This window comes from Paramisgurnus dabryanus, chromosome 23 (genome assembly GCF_030506205.2).
Source record: "Paramisgurnus dabryanus chromosome 23, PD_genome_1.1, whole genome shotgun sequence".
Taxonomy (NCBI): domain Eukaryota; kingdom Metazoa; phylum Chordata; class Actinopteri; order Cypriniformes; family Cobitidae; genus Paramisgurnus; species Paramisgurnus dabryanus.
Genome location: NC_133359.1, coordinates 20795742 through 20815056, shown reverse-complemented (window position 1 = coordinate 20815056; position 19315 = coordinate 20795742). Strand labels below are relative to the sequence as shown.

The window sequence follows — 19315 nt, the reverse complement described above, 5'->3', positions numbered from 1 at the left end:
TTTGACATTGCTGAATGTTTTATCCCGTGTTTTTAAATTGTAACATACAATTGAAATTATTATTTTTTTACATAAAATAAAGTACTAAGATAAACCAACATAATAAAAAAATACTTTTATGTTTCTGCTTTGTTACTTCTCGTTTCTGTTTCAAATAGTAATTTATTTCTATTTTAAAGTGATTTAAAATAGTTTAATTTCAATGCACGTTTAGATTTGGAGGTAAAGAATTTTCCATATATGAGTAAATTAACCACATGCCATATTTTGAAAAAAAAATGTGTATTTTTCTTGAATCTGTATTACAATACTGTAACATTATCAAAAGTATGCGACCTACCTTGAGGGCTAGTCAAAAAACAGGCTGTTAGAAAGACAGGCTCAGAAATGATTCCAGTGCTTGGTTTAGAGTAAGTGGTACAACAGCGCCCCTATGCGACACAATATTGTGTAACTTTAAATGTGTCTCTCTCGTCCACTTGCGATCCGATCGACGAAAACACATGTTAATGCCAAGTGTAAACAGGCTCAGAAGAGAGATAGAGAGCAAGAGAGAGTGAGAGAGAGCCTTGGGCTTTGATGAGAAGTGTTGTCATGTTTAGACTGACTGAGTGCTGTATTTGTGCTGAGTTTGCTCTCTCTGTCTTAGGACTTTTACCATTACTTTGATGAAGCAGGAAATAGTTAATGTATTTTACATAAAGTGGCTGCAATTAAGAAAAGTAATATATATAATGCTTGGAGTTGCTCATATAATAAACATCAACAGTGTTTGCAGCTATGTATGAGGAAATAAAAAAATAAAGACATTAGAATAAGTCTTGTTATCAATTTGTATGAAAGATACAATTATTTTGATGACTTGAACATTTTCATTAATCCAATCCAAGATCTCAAAGTGTGTTAACCCGTAAAGACACAAAAACAATGATACATTTGAGTCATGTGTTTAAATAAATGTTTAAATAAATTATAAGACATCAAACTGGTATATAATTGCCCTGTAACTTACTGAGCGCACTGCGTTTTTGCACGTTTGATGATAAAAGACAATACATTTTTTTTATGACGCCGCATGGCATGAGCGGAAATGACGTTATGACGCGCGACCTTACGATGATAATTTTTTTCTGAGGCGCACAAGAGTTGCGCGTGTTAACTGCGCAGCGCTTGTAATATGTAAAATCGTCTAATAACCGTCGAAACAGAAGATGAGTTTATGTGCCGTTCACGTATAACGTTCTGAGAAGTTGTTTTAGCGCAAGTTCAGAAATCGTCGGGCGACCGTGGATCCGGTCAACACGCTCGCGCTCCGTTACCGTGCAGTGGCGGGATGCACGAGCACATCGTTACTGAAGAATCGATGTGTTTTTAGTTATTTTAATGTTAGGTTACGTTCAACTCTACACATGAGGTGGTTTGTGTAGTAATTCGTGCGTATCCGTTGGTTCGGGTTAGTTGTTTAACTGTAGTGATTTATTCAGGTTGCCTTGTTGACATAAAATACGTTGGTTTTTGGGTAAGTTTTACTTACAGCAAAAAAGGCTGAATTAGTTCACACTGGTTCATGTTTAAATAATATTACGTTGAAAACGCAGATGTTAGTCAGTTTTGTTGAGGGTAGCCTAACTCGTTACAGATCAGGTTTAGTTAGTCAAGCTTGGGTGTTAGATTTGATGGTTTCGGTTGAAAGCACAGGTGCATGAGGTCACGAAGCTGTTAGTTCAGGTTAAAATCACAAGTGGGCCAGGTTAGGTTTATTTTCGTTCAGGTGTAAGTCACAGGTGTGTGTCTGCTGTGATGGCTAAAGGTGAAAGTAAAAGATCAGGCACAGAAGAGCCTCATCCAATCAGCCGCACTGAATCTGAAGTGTTTGACGATGGAACCAACACCTTCTTCTGGTGAGTAAATTATAAACGTTTAACCTAGTTATGCAATATATTGTTGACATGCTGGTGTCTGGATTGAAGTGTTTTCCTGTAGGAGACTATGTGTGTGTGAGTGTGAGGCTGATGGTCAAAAGTATTAAGGCTTTGCTCGGCTTTTCTCTCTTCTGCAACATCAGCAGAATGAGACTCGATCAATTAATGCTTTGCATGAGTCTCTCTCTCTCTCTCTCTCTCTCTCTCTCTCTCTCTCTCTCTCTCTCTCTCTCTCTCTCTCTCTCTCTCTCTCTCTCTCTCTCAATAAAAAGTGTAGATTGATCAGAAGTTTACACAAAAGTACCTACTAGTATCTCTGAAAATTACCGGTTGCAACTGTGGTGCCCTTGAGCAAGGGACCTTACCCTAAAATCTCCCTGTGCGCTTTGCAGAGGTCACATTTTGAATATGTGTGACATACTTGACAAGCTTGTTACTTTTTCATATATGCAAAAGTATTGTGGACAATCCTTCTAATAAAGATGTTAAGGGCGGCACAGTGGTGACCCACTCTTAGTACTACACTATATTGTTTCTTTTTACAGACAAAAAACTATACACACTACACATTGATCTATATCTTGATCTTCTCCAATTCACCTAAACTGCATTTTAAACTTTGCAGATATAGCCATAATATATGAATATAGTCATAGATTGCCATTTGAAGATTGTTAGATTAGAAGGTTAGGTTGTTAAATTGCCATTGAGATAAATCAAATTGATCTATTCCAGTTATTCCAATCAAAACAATTATTAATGCAATACCATTTAAAATATTTTGTTTCCATTTTTGTTGCAACAGTTTTGAAAAATACTTTTTCTCAGCTAAAATGAGTCTTGACTGTGCCCCTACAAATCAGTGATAGTTTGGGTGATGATTGTTTGGCTCAAAGCCTGCAAGTCGTCTTAAAGAAGTTCAGCTGGGTTCAAGTCTCTACTAACAAACTGTTGCTATAAAATTACAAGTGCACACACAGTTCTCTTGAATGTCATTATATGCTATAGCATACAGATTTGTGCTTACTGAAATGACTAAAGTAGTCAAACCTGTTCATTAGAAGTGGGCGTCCCAAAACCTTTGTATGGTGTATATACTGCAGATCTGACATCTAACTGTACTTTGCTGCACGCCAGAGTTGGGGTGTGCGATAGAGCAAAAAAAAAAAACCCAACAACACATATCTGGATAATTGCTACGATTTTGCAGATAAAGATAACAGACAATATTTTGGATCCTTCTGTTTTTTTTATTGTTCTAGCTAGGGATGCACCGATGTTTTTGGGCCGATACTGATACCGATTTAAACAGACAACTTCTGGCCGATACCGATATTAAACACTTGTATACAATACTATACAGTTGGTCTATTAGCTAGTTTATTTCTGCATCAAATTAATTTTACTGAACATGGGTTGGATCTAATTAACATTTAACTGACCAACATAATAAGAGAGGCACAAATTAAGCTAAAACAAATATAATAAGACAGCATGACAACCTAAAAAGGTGGTTTTTGCTATTCAGCATTTATTTTATTAACAACATTAACTCATTTTTTACATATAATGAATTTCTTTATGCAGTTAATTAATAAACAATTGGTATCGGCCTTTCTTGTGCTATTGCCGAAATGGTTTTAAATTCATCAAAAATCGGCCGATAAATATTGGCGGCCGATACATCGGTGTATCACTAGTTCTAGCTCTTTCCTGCAACATATGATTATGATTAAGGTTATTGTTGGTGTTATTACCCAAACAAAAAGGTCTTTATGATTTAAAACCGTAGCATTCAAGTAAATAGTAGTGTACTTGAAGCAAAAATAGCATTGTACAGTAAGTCAGACAATGCAAACTTTCATCAAACATAAGAAGTGATGAACAGCTTTATATAATGACTTATTGCTTTAATGTAGTGAATTCCTCTTCGGCCATTTCACGTGGTTATGTAGTTCATTGTTCAGAGTTCACGTCGCACATGAGCAACGGGTTATAAAAATGCTTGCACTATTTAAAAAATGGTCTCTAATTGCAGCTGCATTCAGGATCCCTATGATGACAAAAGTAAACACAAAGATCGGTTCATAAGATCGGCAAATTTAGCGAGTGCCGATTGAGTAATTGAACGCCATTATCGGCCAGTACCGATCGGCGGCCGATCAATCGGAGCATCCCTAATTTTTTTAACTGACTGTATTCATCAGAAAAACACAAACTTCTAGGGCTGTGACAGTGGCATTTTTTTTATCACCGCAATGGTGCGGTGGTTATAGATTGTGTGTGGGGGGCGTGAATGGGCATATGTGCACGCGCACATTGATGCATATAGGTCTTATATTTGCATACATATATTTTGAAATATAAAAATGAGGATCAGATATACAGTTCTTAATAAACGTGGATGTTCGAAGGCGGCAAATTCTTTCTCCGTCGGTTTGTGCTCGTCACAGCGTCAAGCAATGCTTAGGTTTTGAAAGACGTTCTGGAGCGCCCACGCACTTTGAAGAGGAGGGATAGCTGCACGGTCACGTTATCCGCATTGTTTTGAGATGCGACTTGAAGTAAGTATGAAGCAACTGTGCATATGTGCTTGGCCATTTCGGTGGGTGCCAGGGCGCACTTCCCCACCACAGGTCGCACTTCAACACTGCGGTGGTTATGACAACCGTCACAGCCCAAGTAACTTCCCTTAACCCTGTTCATGTGTGTCCACCGCTCGTGACCGACATAAGAAAAAGTGCACATCCTCTGCTTGCATTATAGGTATTGCAATGAGCATGGGCCTCCAACCCTGTTCCTGGAGGGCACCTGTCCTGCAGATTTCAGCTCCAAACATAGCTGAACCTGCTAATCAAGTTGTTCAGGGCTACCTAAAAATTCGAGGCAGGTGTGTTGGAGTAGGATTGAAACTAAAATATGCATGACATTAGGGGTGGGCGATATGACCAAAATCTTCTATCACGATAGGATTAATTTTATATCATGATAACGATATGTATCACGGTAGAGTTTTTTTATGTTTTAATAAGGTTTAAATCTTTAATACCATAGAAATGTTCATAATTCTCACAAAAAACATATACAAGCATAGAAAGAAGATAAAAACAAACAAAACTCAAGCTCTCTGAAGATACACAGTCAATAAGAATGATAATAAATAATTATGCATGTATGTATAGGCCTATATATATTTTTATTTAAGGTAGAAAAGTGATTTAATCAGGAGCGAGAGATTTTTTTCTCAATGCTGTTTGATTAACACGAGTGACAGACAGGAGCAAAATTAGGTAACTTCCCCTTTAAGACCAAAGTCCGGATCCAATACACTGTTACACATGCGCTTTCTCTTTTAGCTGTTTACTTTCTCTTAAGACCTTACTGGTCGTGTTTATGATGATGCTTGCAAAGACGGGAATTTTGACGCATATGTGTATTTAAGGCCAATAAAGCGGAAAAAATGCTCACGAGCTTAATAAGCAGAGGTCGCGCGACTTGCACTCTCCTCACAGACAGAAAGAGCAGCGGTTGCGCGACTTGTCCGCTCCTGACACACAGAAAGAACGCACGCATACAGATCTGTTGTCTGTGTTTCAATGGCTTAAAATAACTTGTTTTAAAACTGCAGTGCTTAAATACGTGTATAAACGTTACGTTTTCGCGACCACACGCACAGGAGCGTGACGTGGGCACGTAACCTCGATAGAAACGATAGTCCAAAATCTCTACCGGTTGGCAAATTTCTACCGGTTAATTTTGTCTACCGGTTTATCGCCCACCCCTACATGACATGTGCCCTCTAGGAACAACGTTGGAGACCTATGGGCTAAAGTATTCAAAATTAATATGACATTCTTTTTAACAAGCCACACATGCCACAATCAAATGTGCTGCTACATGACGCTCTGAAAGCGGATGCAAATTAAATGTGTACACTCAAACTTTTTTGCACATTGTTAAAACAACAACAGCGATATTATTGCAAACGATATATCTTGTACACCCCTATGCCAGAGTGTTCGACAACGTGAAAAGTGTATAAAAATTGATCATTTTACAGTCTGTTAGACTTCGGGCTTTACGTCTGAGGAACACAAAAACCCCTTCAAATATCGGGCAATATATTGGCCACTGCATTATATCAGTCTGTCACTATTTAAGATGTAGTTCCATTATTGTTTTCTGCATTTTTAATTCTTTAATGCTGTGTATTGTATATGCTTCATTGTCTGTCTGTCTATTCCTCTTTGTGCAGGCGAGCACATACCTTGACTGTCCTGTTCATACTGACATGTGCTTTAGTTTATGTGACACTATTGGAGGAGACGCCACATGATACAGCGTACAACACTAAAAGGTATGTGTGTGATGTCTGTTTTGTGTCCTTAACCTTTAGCACTACATGTTTAACGGGACAGAGACGAACAACAAGAACACTTTAGAGCAACATAGAGAAAGCTCACAACTTTTTCTCTTGAATCGAAGCTAAAGTTAAAGTGAGCTGATGTGAAGAGTGATGTCTATGGGTGTACCTGGCAGTGTCATGGTTTCTATTGGCTAACAGGATTATGTGTGACATCTGCTGCCGATTGCAAAGTCCAGGTCACCGACTGACCCGCTGTGCTCAAAACACCTGACCTTTATCAGAAAGAGCAGCTTGTGTTTTTGTATGGACGCCACGTGCATTTGTTTGGTGTTTGCTGAGTCAAGGGCCACTATTATTATGGCTCATAGTTAAAATACTTCACTAACTATTTATATAAAGCTTTAATGCATAACTAGTACTTTTGTGCTACAAATATGAAAGGTATTTAAAGTATGTGATTTGTTAAGTGATTTCTTTTTAATGACTTTCTCATGTTAAATCAATGTTAATTTACATTACCTTAAAATTTATGTGTATATAGAAATATATGGAACCACAGCATCTTTTGATGAAATTTAGGTGTGGCTGTGCAGCTATTTGTCTCTTTGTTCGTTTGAATGATGTATCTTTATGTGTGTGTTTCAGAGGTATCGTGGCCAGTATCCTGGTGTTCCTTTGCTTTGGCGTAACACAAGCTAAAGATGGTCCCTTCACACGCCCTCACCCAGGTCAGTCCCCTAACATTTCCTCTGATGTGATGAAACCATAACCCAGGTCAGACCAGTGACCTTTACTCCAATAACCATAACCTAGTTACATAAGTAACATTTACACAAACTTCATGTCAACAAGGTTTTTAGTGATTGCAGCTGTAGCATTACTACAGCTAAGCCGATGCCATCCCAGCAAGCAATTTTATGTTTAATTTTCTGTAGTGTGACACAGCTCAGCTGGTTGTAAAACAGCCATTGTCCCATAACAAGGTTTTTTTCCCAGAAAGAAGCAGTGAAGCATGATGAAACACTACATTGCTGGATTTGTCATATTGTATTGTACACACAGCCTTTAATAATTAAACACGCTCTTTGAAAGTTTTTCCTCAAAAAGCAATGAAAAGTCAGACTTTGACCAAATCAGTTTGTTCATGTTCATCTATTCTGAATAACTTAGGTCATGTCTAGAATTTCCCGAATAGAATTTTGTGTTAGTAAACTAAAAAATTATATATCACACTGTGCAAGTGGTTTTTGTTTTATTACATACCTACATTGTGGCTTTAAATTTAAGTTGGTATGATTCTTAAAACATTACAATGCATGAAGGACAACAAAGCCATGATGGAAACATCAAGGTCAATGAACAACATAAGTGTGCATAACAATGTAAAGAAACTCCTCTTCCTCCTGAAACACGCACACATTCACACTTCTCTGTTGTGCTGAAATGACATTCTTGCTGTCATGAGGGCCGACTCGCTCCGCTGGACCAGCTGGTTGAGTGATTGATCAAAAGCAGCAAACCCATCCTCCTGTCTCCAAAAGAAGAGATAATTAGGTCTCTCCTTTACACAGAAAATCTGACATGCAGATCCACATGAGTTGAGACACCAGTTGCATTAGCAACAGTGTTGAATTTCAGTCTGTTTCAGAAGGGATTGTTCAGAGAGCGAGTACAGCAGGGTGTGGTTAGAGGATTGTTTGGAGAGTCAAACATGGAAACACTCTGGAGATTTAGAAGAGGCGGACAAACTACAAACAAACAAACAAACAGTCAAACAGTAACAAAATAAATATGGCTTCACACATTCTTAATAACAAGAATAATCCTTTTGTTCCTTCCATCCTTTTACAAATTGACTTATGGAGGCACAATTTCCATAAGTGGGATGATTTGCATTGGCTTGGTTTGTGGTGGACAATGGTTCCTACTTCAAGGAACTAAAAGAGAGTTTATATTGACCTTTATAACATTAAAGGTCTGAAAAACAATATACACCTCATATAATCAGCAACTACAGGCATATAAATGTAAAATGTGTAAACTACAACCCAAAACCTCTCAGAAATAAAGTTAATGTGATTTATACAACCACCAAACTGCGCATCTCTCAGATAGATAGATGGATGGACGGACGGACAAACAGACGGACAGACAGACAGGTAGACAAACAGATAGATGGGCAGACAAATTGACAGATAAGATGGACAGACAGGTAGATGGACAGATAAACAGACCGATTGATAGATAGGCAGACGGACGGGCAGATAGACCGACAGGTAGACGAACAGACAAGTAGATGGACAAACATACAGAAAGACACACCGCTAGATGGACAGACAGACAGACAGGTGGATGGACAGACAAGCAGATGAATATACCGATTGATAGATAGGCAGACAGACAGACCGATTGATAGATTGGCAGATGGACAGACAGACAGACAGACCGAAATGTAGATGGACAGACATACAGAAAGACGGACAGACTGGTGGATGTACAGACATATAGACCGATATATAGATGAACAGGTAGACGAACGAACAGACAGACAGATTGATTGATTGGCAGACGGACAGGTAGATGGACAGAAAGACAGACAGACAGATTGATAGATGGCCAACAGACATACAGAAAGACGGACAGACAGATAGACGAATAGACAGATAGACAGATTGATTGATTGATTGGAAGATGTACAGACCGACAGACAGGTAGATGGACAAACATACAGAAAGACACACAGCAGCTAGACAGACAGACAGACAGGTGGATGGACAGACAAGCAGATGAATATACCGATTGATACATAGGCCAGGGGTAGGCAAGTTCGGTCCTAGAGAGCCACAGTCCTGCATATTTTAGACTAAGCACTGATAATCTAACCTGCTGTCTAAATCCTAAAGACATTGATTAGCTTGTTCAGGTGTGTTCAATTAGGGTTGGAACTAAACTCTGCAGGACTGCGGCTCTGTAGGACCGAACTTGCCTACACCCGACATAGGCAGACAGACAGACCGATTGATAGATTGGCAGATGGACAGACAGACATGTAGATGGACAGACATACAGAAAGACGGACAGACTGGTGGATGTACAGACAGATAGACCGATATATAGGTGGGCAGACAGACAGGTAGACGAACGAACAGACGGACAGATTGATTGATTGGCAGACGGACAGGTAGATGGACAGAAAGACAGACAGACAGATTGATAGATGGCCAACAGACATACAGGAAGACGGACAAACAGATAGACAGATTGATTGATTGATTGGAAGATGTACAGACAGACAGACAGGTAGATTGACAGGCATACAGAAAGACAGACAGAGAGGTGAATGGACAGACAGGTAGACATATAGATGATTGATAGACAGACAGACAGACAGACAGACAGGTAGAAGAACAGACAGATTGATAGATGGGGAGACAGACAGATAGATAGACAGACAGACAGGAAGGTAGATGGACAGATGGACAAAGAGAAAGACGGATAGACAGGTAGATGGACAGACAGGCAGACAGATGAACAGACAGAGAGACAGATTGAATGATTGATTGGCAGACAGACAGGCATTCAGAAAGACAGACAGACAGACAGGTAAATGGACAGACAGGTAGACATATAGACGATTGATAGACAGACAGACAGACTGGTAGAAGGACAGACAGGCAGACAGATGAACAGACAGAGAGACAGATTGAATGATTGATTGATTGATTGATTGATTGATTGATTGATTGATTGATTGATTGATTGGCAGACAGACAGGCATTCAGAAAGACAGACAGACAGGTGAATGGACAGACAGGTAGACATATAGACGATTGATAGACAGACAGACAGACTGGTAGATGGACAGACAGGCAGACAGATGAACAGACAGAGAGACAGATTGAATGATTGATTGATTGATTGATTGATTGGCAGACAGACAGGCATTCAGAAAGACAGACAGACAGGTGAATGGACAGACAGGTAGACATGTAGACGATTGATAGACAGACAGACAGACTGGTAGAAGAACAGACAGATTGATAGATGAACAGACAGACAGGTAGATTGACAGACAGGCAGACAGATAAACTGATATATAGATAGGCAGACAGACAGACAGATTGATAGATGGGGAGACAGACAGATAGATAGATAGATAGACAGACAGACAGGAAGGTAGATGGACAGATGGACAAAGAGAAAGACCGATAGACAGGTAGATGGACAGACAGGCAGACAGATGAACAGACAGAGAGACAGATTGAATGATTGATTGATTGATTGGCAGACAGACAGGCATACAGAAAGACAGACAGACAGGTGAATGGACAGGCATACAGAAAGACAGACAGACAGGTGAATGGACAGACATGCAGACAGATGGTCCGATTGATAGATAGGCAGACAGACAGGTAGACGAACAGACAGATAGACAGATTGATTGATTGATTGATTGATTGATTGGAAGATGTACAGACAGACGGACAGGTAGATGGAAAGGCATACAGAAAGACAGACAGACAGGTGAATGGATGGACAGACAGGTAGACATATAGACCGATTGATAGATAGACAGACAGACAGATAGGTAGAAGAACGGACAGATTGATAGATGGGCAGACAGACAGATAAATGGACAGACAGGCAGACAGATAGTTGATTAATTGATAGATAGGTAGACAGACAAATAGATGGACAGACAGGTAGACAGATTGAGTAATTGATAGATAGGCAGGCAGACAGACAGGTAGACAGATAGATAGATGGACAGACAGACAGGTAGATGGGCAGACAGAGTAATTGATAGAAAGGCAGATGGACAGACAGGTAGACGAACAGATAAGTAGATAGACAGTCAGACAGGTATACTATGATAGGTAGATAAACAGACAGGTAAATGGACAGAGCGATGGATAGATAGACGAATGGACGGATCGACAGACAGACTGATAGTTTAACTTTATAGTTTGTATAAGAGCAGTGTTTTAATGATGTATGTTTGCCTTTGCCGCAGCATACTGGCGTTTCTGGCTGTGTGTGTCTGTCGTCTACGAGCTCTTCCTCATCTTCATCCTCTTCCAGGTGTGTCAACCTCAAACTCCCCCACTACATTTTATGGGTATTGTGTTATATTTTAATGCAGACTTTCTAATGATTTTTCTCTTGGCAGACTGTTCATGATGGAAGGCAATTTATGAAATACATCGACCCAAAGTTGGGCGTCCCGCTTCCAGAAAGAGACTATGGAGGAAACTGTCTCATTTATGATCCTGAAAACGTTACAGACCCCTTCCACAATATCTGGGTACCCATGTTATAAATAACGTATTGTTTAGGAAACCTGTAAGTTACACCTCTCTCCTAATGCCGTTTTTTTTTAACAGGACAAAATGGACGGATTCGTTCCTGCTCATTTTCTCGGCTGGTACATCAAGGTTAGTGTCGACTCGCTGAAAATAAGCTGTTCTAGCAGGCGAACAGACCTCCACACTTCTAAATTCAGCATCAAAGACTGAATCACTATCTATTAGTCACGTACTGTATGTCTCTATATGTGTCAGACGCTGGTGATCAGGGACTGGTGGATGTGTATGATCATAAGCGTGATGTTCGAGTTCCTGGAATACAGCCTTGAACACCAGCTACCCAACTTCTCGGAGTGCTGGTGGGACCATGTGAGTCACACACACCACATATAAACCTAGAATTCATGTGAAGTCATGCATTTTCCCTATTTATAATTTCTGTACTGCCAAGACTTGTCATTCATTTGTCATGTAGTTGGAATAAAAACAACAAAACTTCTTCTTTCTCTTGTTTCAGTGGATCATGGATGTGTTGCTATGCAATGGCTTGGGGATTTATTGTGGCATGAAGACTCTCGGCTGGCTGTCCATGAAACCGTATCAATGGCAGGGATTGTGGAATATCCCAACATACAAGTAAAAATATTTACATGCATTCATGCATTTCATCCATCAGTTCATACATTCACTACAAGTCAAACTCTCTCACTGTGTTACAGGGGGAAAATCAAGCGTATTGCTTTCCAGTTCACCCCTTACAGCTGGGTGAAGTTTGAATGGCGCCCCGCGTCTAACCTGCGCAGGTGGTTGGCGGTGTTGGGCATCATTTTTATGGTAAGTCACATGAGTGGTGCATTTTGCAACTTCAGAATTGCTCGATTTTAATTTTCTCCCTTTCTTTGCAGTTCTTGTTGGCGGAGTTGAATACTTTTTATCTGAAGTTTGTGTTGTGGATGCCTCCCGAGCATTACTTGGTGCTTTTACGACTGGTCTTCTTCGTAAATGTGGGTGGAGTTGGCATGCGAGAGATTTACGATTTCATGGACGATGGGTTAGTACAACCTTGAGCTCTGTTTTAAACCATTTGTTGGGTTGCATTCAAGCATAGTCTGACCTGTTTTACACTGTTGAATTCAATCGACTGGAAATAAACATTCTTCTAAGATAAAGAAGTCTTTGATAAGCATTAATATGTCGAATAAACAGTTATTAAGAGAAATATTTTAAGATTGGCCATTACACTGCAAAAAAGTAGTTAATATTTTTGTCTTGTTTTAAGCATAAATATCTAAAAATTCTCAAGTCAAGATGCATTTTCTTGATGAGCAAATAACCTTAAAAATAAGTCTAGTTTTAAGACAAAAAATATCAAATTTAAGTGAATTTGTGGATTAAACGAGCAAAAAAATCTGCCGTCTGGGTTAGCAAAATTCAAGATTTTTAAAGAAAAATTGGCTTACCCAATTGGCAGAGTTTTTTGCTTGTTTTATCCACAAAATCACTTAAATTTGATAATTTTTTTCTAAAAACTAGCCTTTTTTCTTAGGTAATTTGCTCATCAAGAAAAAACATCTTGATTTAAGAATCTTTAAATATTTTTACTGAAAACAAGACAAAAATACTAAGTAGGAAAGTAAGAGAGTCATTTTTTGCAGTGTGTTTATTAATTATTTTAAGTACCATGGAAAAAAATGATTTTTAAGAAAAAAAAATCTTAGTTTTCAACACAAATATCTATTTTTTTTATTGATGAGCAAAACGACAAAAGAAATTAAGTCTAGTTTTTAGACCAAAAATATAAAATGTAAGTGATTTTGTGCATAAACAAGCAAAAAAATCTGCCAATGGGGTAAGGAAAAAAATCTTGAACATTTTTCTTAAACACTAAATTCAAGAAAAAATTGCTTAGCCTATTGGCAGATTTTTTTGCTTGCTTTATGCACAAAATCACTTAAATTTAATATTTTTGGTCTAGAAACTAGACTTATTTTCTTGGTTCGTTTTGCTCATCAAGAATAAGCATCTTCATTTAAGAATTTTTCTATATTTGTACTGAAAACAAGACAAAATATTACTAAGATATTTCTTTCTTGAAAATCTTTTTTGCAGTGTACCATGCAAAAAAAATGATTTTCAAGAAAAAAAATTCTTAGTATTTTTGTGTTGTTTTCAGTACAAATATCAAAAAAAATGTATTGATGAGCAAAACGACCAAAGAAATGAAGTCTAGTTTTAAGACAAAAAATATCAAATTTAAGTGAATTTGTGGATTAAACAAGCAAAAAAATCTGCCAATGGAGTTGGCAAAATTCAAGATTTTTAAAGAAAAAAAAGAGTTTTTTGCTTGTTTTATCCACAAAATCACTTAAATTTGATAATTTTTTTCTAAAAACTAGCATTTTTTCTTAGGTAATTTGCTCATCAAGAAAAAAACATTTTGATTTAAGAATCTTTAGATATTTTTACTGAAAACAAGACAAAAATACTAAGTAGGAAATTAAGAGAGTCATTTTTTGCAGTGCGTTTATTAATTATTTTAAAGGAACAGTATGTAAGAAATTTATATCAATTAATCATTAAATGGTCCTGATATGTCACTAGACATTAAGAAATCATTTTCATTTCAAATACTTATATCACTGACAACAGCGTTCCAGCCAGGATATTGTCATTTAAAAAGTGGAGTTGCAGCCCTCAACTGATGTTTATGTTGTCGTTTGGTATATTGGCCACCAGCTGTGCGATTGCAGTACCAGTTTTAGCCACACGTTTTGTGATTGCAATACCAGTTTTGGCCACAATCCTACATACTGTTCCTTTAAGTACCATGCAAAAAATGATTTTTAAGAAAATAAATTCTTTGTATTTTTGTCTTGTTTTCAGTACAAATATCTAATTTTTTTTTATTGATGAGCAAAACGACAAACGAAATTAAGTCTAGTTTTTAGACCAAAAATATAAAATGTAAGTGATTTTGTGCATAAAACAAGCAAAAAAATCTGCTAATGGGGTAAGGAAAAAAATCTTGAAAATTTGTCTTAAACACTAAATTCAAGAAAAAATTGCTTAGCCTATTGGCAGATTTTTTTGCTTGTTTTATGCACAAAATCGCTTAAATTTTATATTTTTGGTCTAAAAACTAGACTTATTTTCTTGGTTCGTTTTGCTCATCAAGAAAAAGCATCTTCATTTAAGAATTTTTCTATATTTGTACTGAAAACAAGACACACATACTAAGATATTTCTTTCTTGAAAAACTGTGCCATGCAAAAAAATGATTTTCAAGAAAAAAAATTCTTAGTATTTTTGTGTTGTTTTCAGTACAAATATCAAAAAAAATGTATTGATGAGCAAAACGACCAAAGAAATTAAGTCTAGTTTTAAGACAAAAAATATCAAATTTAAGTGAATTTGTGGATAAAACAAGCAAAAAAATCTGCCCAATGGGGTTAGCAAAATTCAAGATTTTTAAAGAAAAATTTGCTTACCCAATTGGAAGAGTTTTTTGCTTGTTTTATCCACAAAATCACTTAAATTTGATAATTTTTTTCTAAAAACTAGCCTTTTTTCTTAGGTAATTTGCTCCTCAAGAAAAAACATCTTGATTTAAGAATCTTTAGATATTTTTACTGAAAACAAGACAAAAATACTAAGTAAGAAAGTTATTTTTTGCAGTGTGTTTATTAATTATTTTAAGTACCATGCAAAAAATGAGTTTTAAGAAAAAAAAAAATCTTAGTATTATTGTCTTGTTTTCAGTACAAATATCTATTTTTTTTATTGATGAGCAAAACGACAAACGAAATTAAGTCTAGTTTTTAGACCAAAAATATAAAATTTAAGTGATTTTGTGCATAAAACAAGCAAAAAAATCTGCCAATGGCGTAAGCAGAAAAATCTTGAAAATTTTTCCTAAACACTAAATTCAAGAAAAAATAGCTTAGCCTATTGGCAGATTTTTTACTTGTTTTATGCACAAAATCACTTAAATTTAATATTTTTGGTACAAAAACTAGACTTATTTTCTTGGTTCGTTTTGCTCATCAAGAAAAAGCATCTTAATTTAAGAATTTTTCTATATTTGTACTGAAAACAAGACAAAAATACTAAGATATTTCTTTCTTGAAAAACTTTTTTGCAGTGTGCCATGCAAAAAAATGATTTTCAAGAAAAACATTTTTTAGTATTTTTGTCTTGTTTTCAGTAAAAATATCTAAAAAAATTTAATGATGAGCAAAACGACCAAAGAAATTAAGTCTAGTTTTAAGACAAAAAATATAAAATTTAAGTGAATTTGTGGATTAAACAAGCAAAAAAATCTTCCAATGGGGTTAGCAAAATTCAAGATTTTTAAAGAAAAATTTGCTTACCCAATTGGCAGAGTTTTTTGCTTGTTTTATCCACAAAATCACTTAAATTTGATAATTTTTTTCTAATAACTAGACTTATTTTCTTAGGTAATTTGCTCATCAAGAAAAAAACATCTTGATTTAAGAATCTTTAGATATTTTTACTGAAAACAAGACAAAAATACTAAGTTAGAAAGTTATTTTTTGCAGTGTGTTTATTAATTATTTTAAGTACCATGCAAAAAATGATTTTTAAGAAAAAAAAATCTTAGTATTTTTGTCTTGTTTTCAGTACAAATATCTATTTTTTTTTATTGATGAGCAAAATGACCAAAGAAATTAAGTCTAGTTTTTAGACCAAAAATATCAAATTTAAGTGATTTTGTGCATAAAACAAGGAAAAAAATCTGCCCAACACTAAATTCTTGAAAATATTTTTTTGTAGTGTAAAAATTTTTTCATGGATAAGTAAGCTCATTGCGAAAAATTTCTTTTTTTACTTAGTATTTTTGTCTTGTTTTCAGTAAAAATATCTAAAAATTCTTAAGATACAGTAAGATGTATTTTCTTGATGAGCAAAATAGCCTTAAGAAAATAAGTCTAGTTTTTAGACAATAAATATAAAATGTAAGCAAATCTTTCTGTGTTCACATTTGCATGTCTTCAGCAGTTAATTGTGTCATTTCAATTTTAGGAAATTTCATAAGAAATTGGGGCAGCAGGCGTGGATCGTCTCAACAATCACTGTAACAGAATTTCTGATTGTGGTCAAATACGATCCCAAAACCATCATGCTACCAATCCCTTTCTTCGTCACTCAGTGTTGGATACTTGGAATCGTTCTCATCCTCACTTGGACCCTCTGGCGATTCTTCATTCGGTAATAACAATCACAAACCAGCCATCAATTGTGAGTTTTGTGTGCGTAAGCTGACAGACTTTCCTGTATTAACAGTGACATCACGCTACGATACAAAGAAACACGCCGGCGTCAACAGGAAGGGTCCACGGAGCGGGAGAGATCCCCTGGAAACGCAGACAAAAGCACCGGCAGTTCGGCCACATCTGGCCGCAGCAAACTAAACGGCAACTCGGACACAGTCCGGCACAGGAAGTCGTGAATTCATCGCATGAGCCGCTTCTTGCTGCGTATAGCCACTGGACACGTTTGTGTGTAAATGTGTTATTTGTAACCCCTGTTCAGAGCCCGCCACCGCTCACGGGTGTCTGTTGGTCTGCATCCAGATGAGCCGAGGTTAAAATTTCTCTCTCCTGCTTAGGAGAGTCGTCGTGTATTTAGGAAAAATAATCTATAGCTGTTACATAGGTGAAGCGTTTAGGTTCGGGTTCCACTGTCACTCCGGTGTTGGGTTTATTTTTCGTTGATTTGGTGCTATGCTAGACACTACGTGTTGACACTATGCAGTGAACCAAAAGAAGTGAACACTCAGCCAACTAAGATTTAAATAATCTGCGCTTGTTTCATGTACATTTAAGGTAAATAATAAATTATTGGATTATCTGTCTGTTTCACAGGAGAGAGTTTTAGGACCAACATCTCTGACCTCCCACGTGATCTGTTGTACTATTTAAAAAAAAAAAAATGCTTGAGAATGTAACTATTAATTTAATCCGTTGTATCCTTAAGCCAATGCTAATGAAGGTGAGCGTGCCTGCGACACGAGCACGTCACACACTAAGAAGAGAGGACAATCTCATTTTCAGGATGGACCAAATTCTGACTTCAGACTTTCTGCTTGCATGCATGACACCAAAACGGCTAAAATGCTCACTTGGCTGATGCTTGTAGTCCCGTTTTGTTTTCTTTGCAGCAAAGCATAACAGTACCAAACACACTACAGCTAATGCTGTATTTGTAAAGCTGCTAAATGTCCTGTACGTCACAGTGGGTAGGTTGTGTTGTGATGATGACGCGTGTCTGATAAATAATGTGCAAGTCCAAAACTGATGTATCTAATGTATCAATGCCATTATACTCTCTTACTGTGAATGTAATTGTGTAGCACCTGTTCTACTTAAGCGCCAATCCCTCAGATGTCTCGTATCATGTTACTTAAGGTGTTAGGGGTCAACTTTTGATTTGATTTTAAGGGTGATCGTCCAAACGGTAAATGTTCTCATTTAAATTGTGATCAGTTTCTCTCTCTTTAAAACATTGTAGTGGGACCATTTGATGATCTGCTTGCCTCTGCTTATAGTAGTTTATGTAAATACTTCAAATGAGAAGTATAAAACTGAAAGGTCATATTTTATATTGTTTTCAGTAAATAAAGGGGTGGTTTTTCCCCGCTGTGTTTTGAATCTATGAGTTCATTTTTTGCAGGTAGAAAGTCAACTGCGCTTTCTGAGAAAGTTATAAGCAAAACTAATAAAATATGGGTGGTGATGGAAATTGTGTAGGTGCAACGAACAACGATTAACAATTCTGCAAGCTTTTATTTGCCTAATAAAAGTTAAATTACTTGAAATAATACAGAATAAAACGCATGGTATTCCTTATTTCTGAGAATCGACAGTATTTACTTGTTTTTGGACAACCACAGTCAGTGCATTTCTTTTTCAGTTGTTTATTAATCTACACTGTCAGAAAAATGGTCCCTTTGCTGTCACTAGGGCAGTAAAGTTAACCTTTTAACCCTCCTATTATGTTTGGGTCAATTTGACAGCAAAGCTACTTTGACATCTCTGAAAAATATGCTAATTGTATTTTTAATCATTTAAACCTACTTTTTGACTTTTCCTTGATACTTTTTGACTTAAAATTACTTTTAGTCACTTTGGATAAAAGTGTCTGACAAGAATATAAATTAGTGCTGGGCATAGATTAATCTCATACAAAATAAAAGTATTTTTGTTTGCATAACATATGAGTTTGTGCTTTGTGTAATTATTATGTATATATGTGTATATACGTATATGTATATACACACACATTCATGTATTTAAGAAACATTTACATTTGTGTATATATTTATTTATATTTTTATATATTCTATATTATATTTAAATAAAAAAGATATATGTATGTGTGTGTGTTTAAATATACATATTCACACACAGCACAAATATATATTATGCAAAAAATGACTTTTATTTTGTATAAAATTAATCTATGCCCAGGCCTAATAATGTAAAAAAAAAAACAAGTGAGATGGCAAAATCTTTGTTTTTCATTTAGATGCCTAATAATTCTGCACACTAATAGTTGCCTAATAATGATGTACATATATTCTCTTAAGAAAGCCAAAACTTCACTTTTACTACTTAAATGTTCAGGTTTGAGGGTTTGTTAACATTTTGAATTGACCAAGAGCACTGTAGTTGTACAATAACAAAAGTAATCCTCAAAAA

At 36.4% G+C, this 19315-nt stretch overlaps 2 protein-coding genes and 1 pseudogene across 2 annotated transcripts; 1 reads left to right on the top strand and 2 right to left on the bottom strand.

The window, feature by feature from the left end:
- The first annotated feature begins 1093 nt into the window (after nt 1-1093).
- On the top strand, nt 1094-18265 carry ptdss2 (phosphatidylserine synthase 2). The gene is made up of 12 exons (XM_065297721.2): nt 1094-1901; nt 6178-6279; nt 6934-7016; nt 11303-11370; nt 11459-11593; nt 11673-11723; nt 11850-11963; nt 12112-12230; nt 12314-12428; nt 12500-12645; nt 16638-16823; nt 16899-18265. The coding sequence occupies exons 1-12, from the start codon at nt 1801-1803 to the stop codon at nt 17062-17064; spliced, it is 1386 nt and encodes a 461-aa protein (XP_065153793.1). The 5' UTR covers nt 1094-1800; the 3' UTR covers nt 17065-18265.
- On the bottom strand, nt 8311-10110 carry LOC141281531 (uncharacterized; annotated as a pseudogene).
- LOC141281530 (uncharacterized) lies at nt 10234-11232 on the bottom strand (the record flags this gene model as incomplete). Its single annotated transcript, XM_073813392.1, has 1 exon — nt 10234-11232. A coding segment is annotated over one exon (999 nt), but the record flags the coding sequence as incomplete, so codon positions are not given.
- Nucleotides 18266-19315: the final 1050 nt, after the last annotated feature.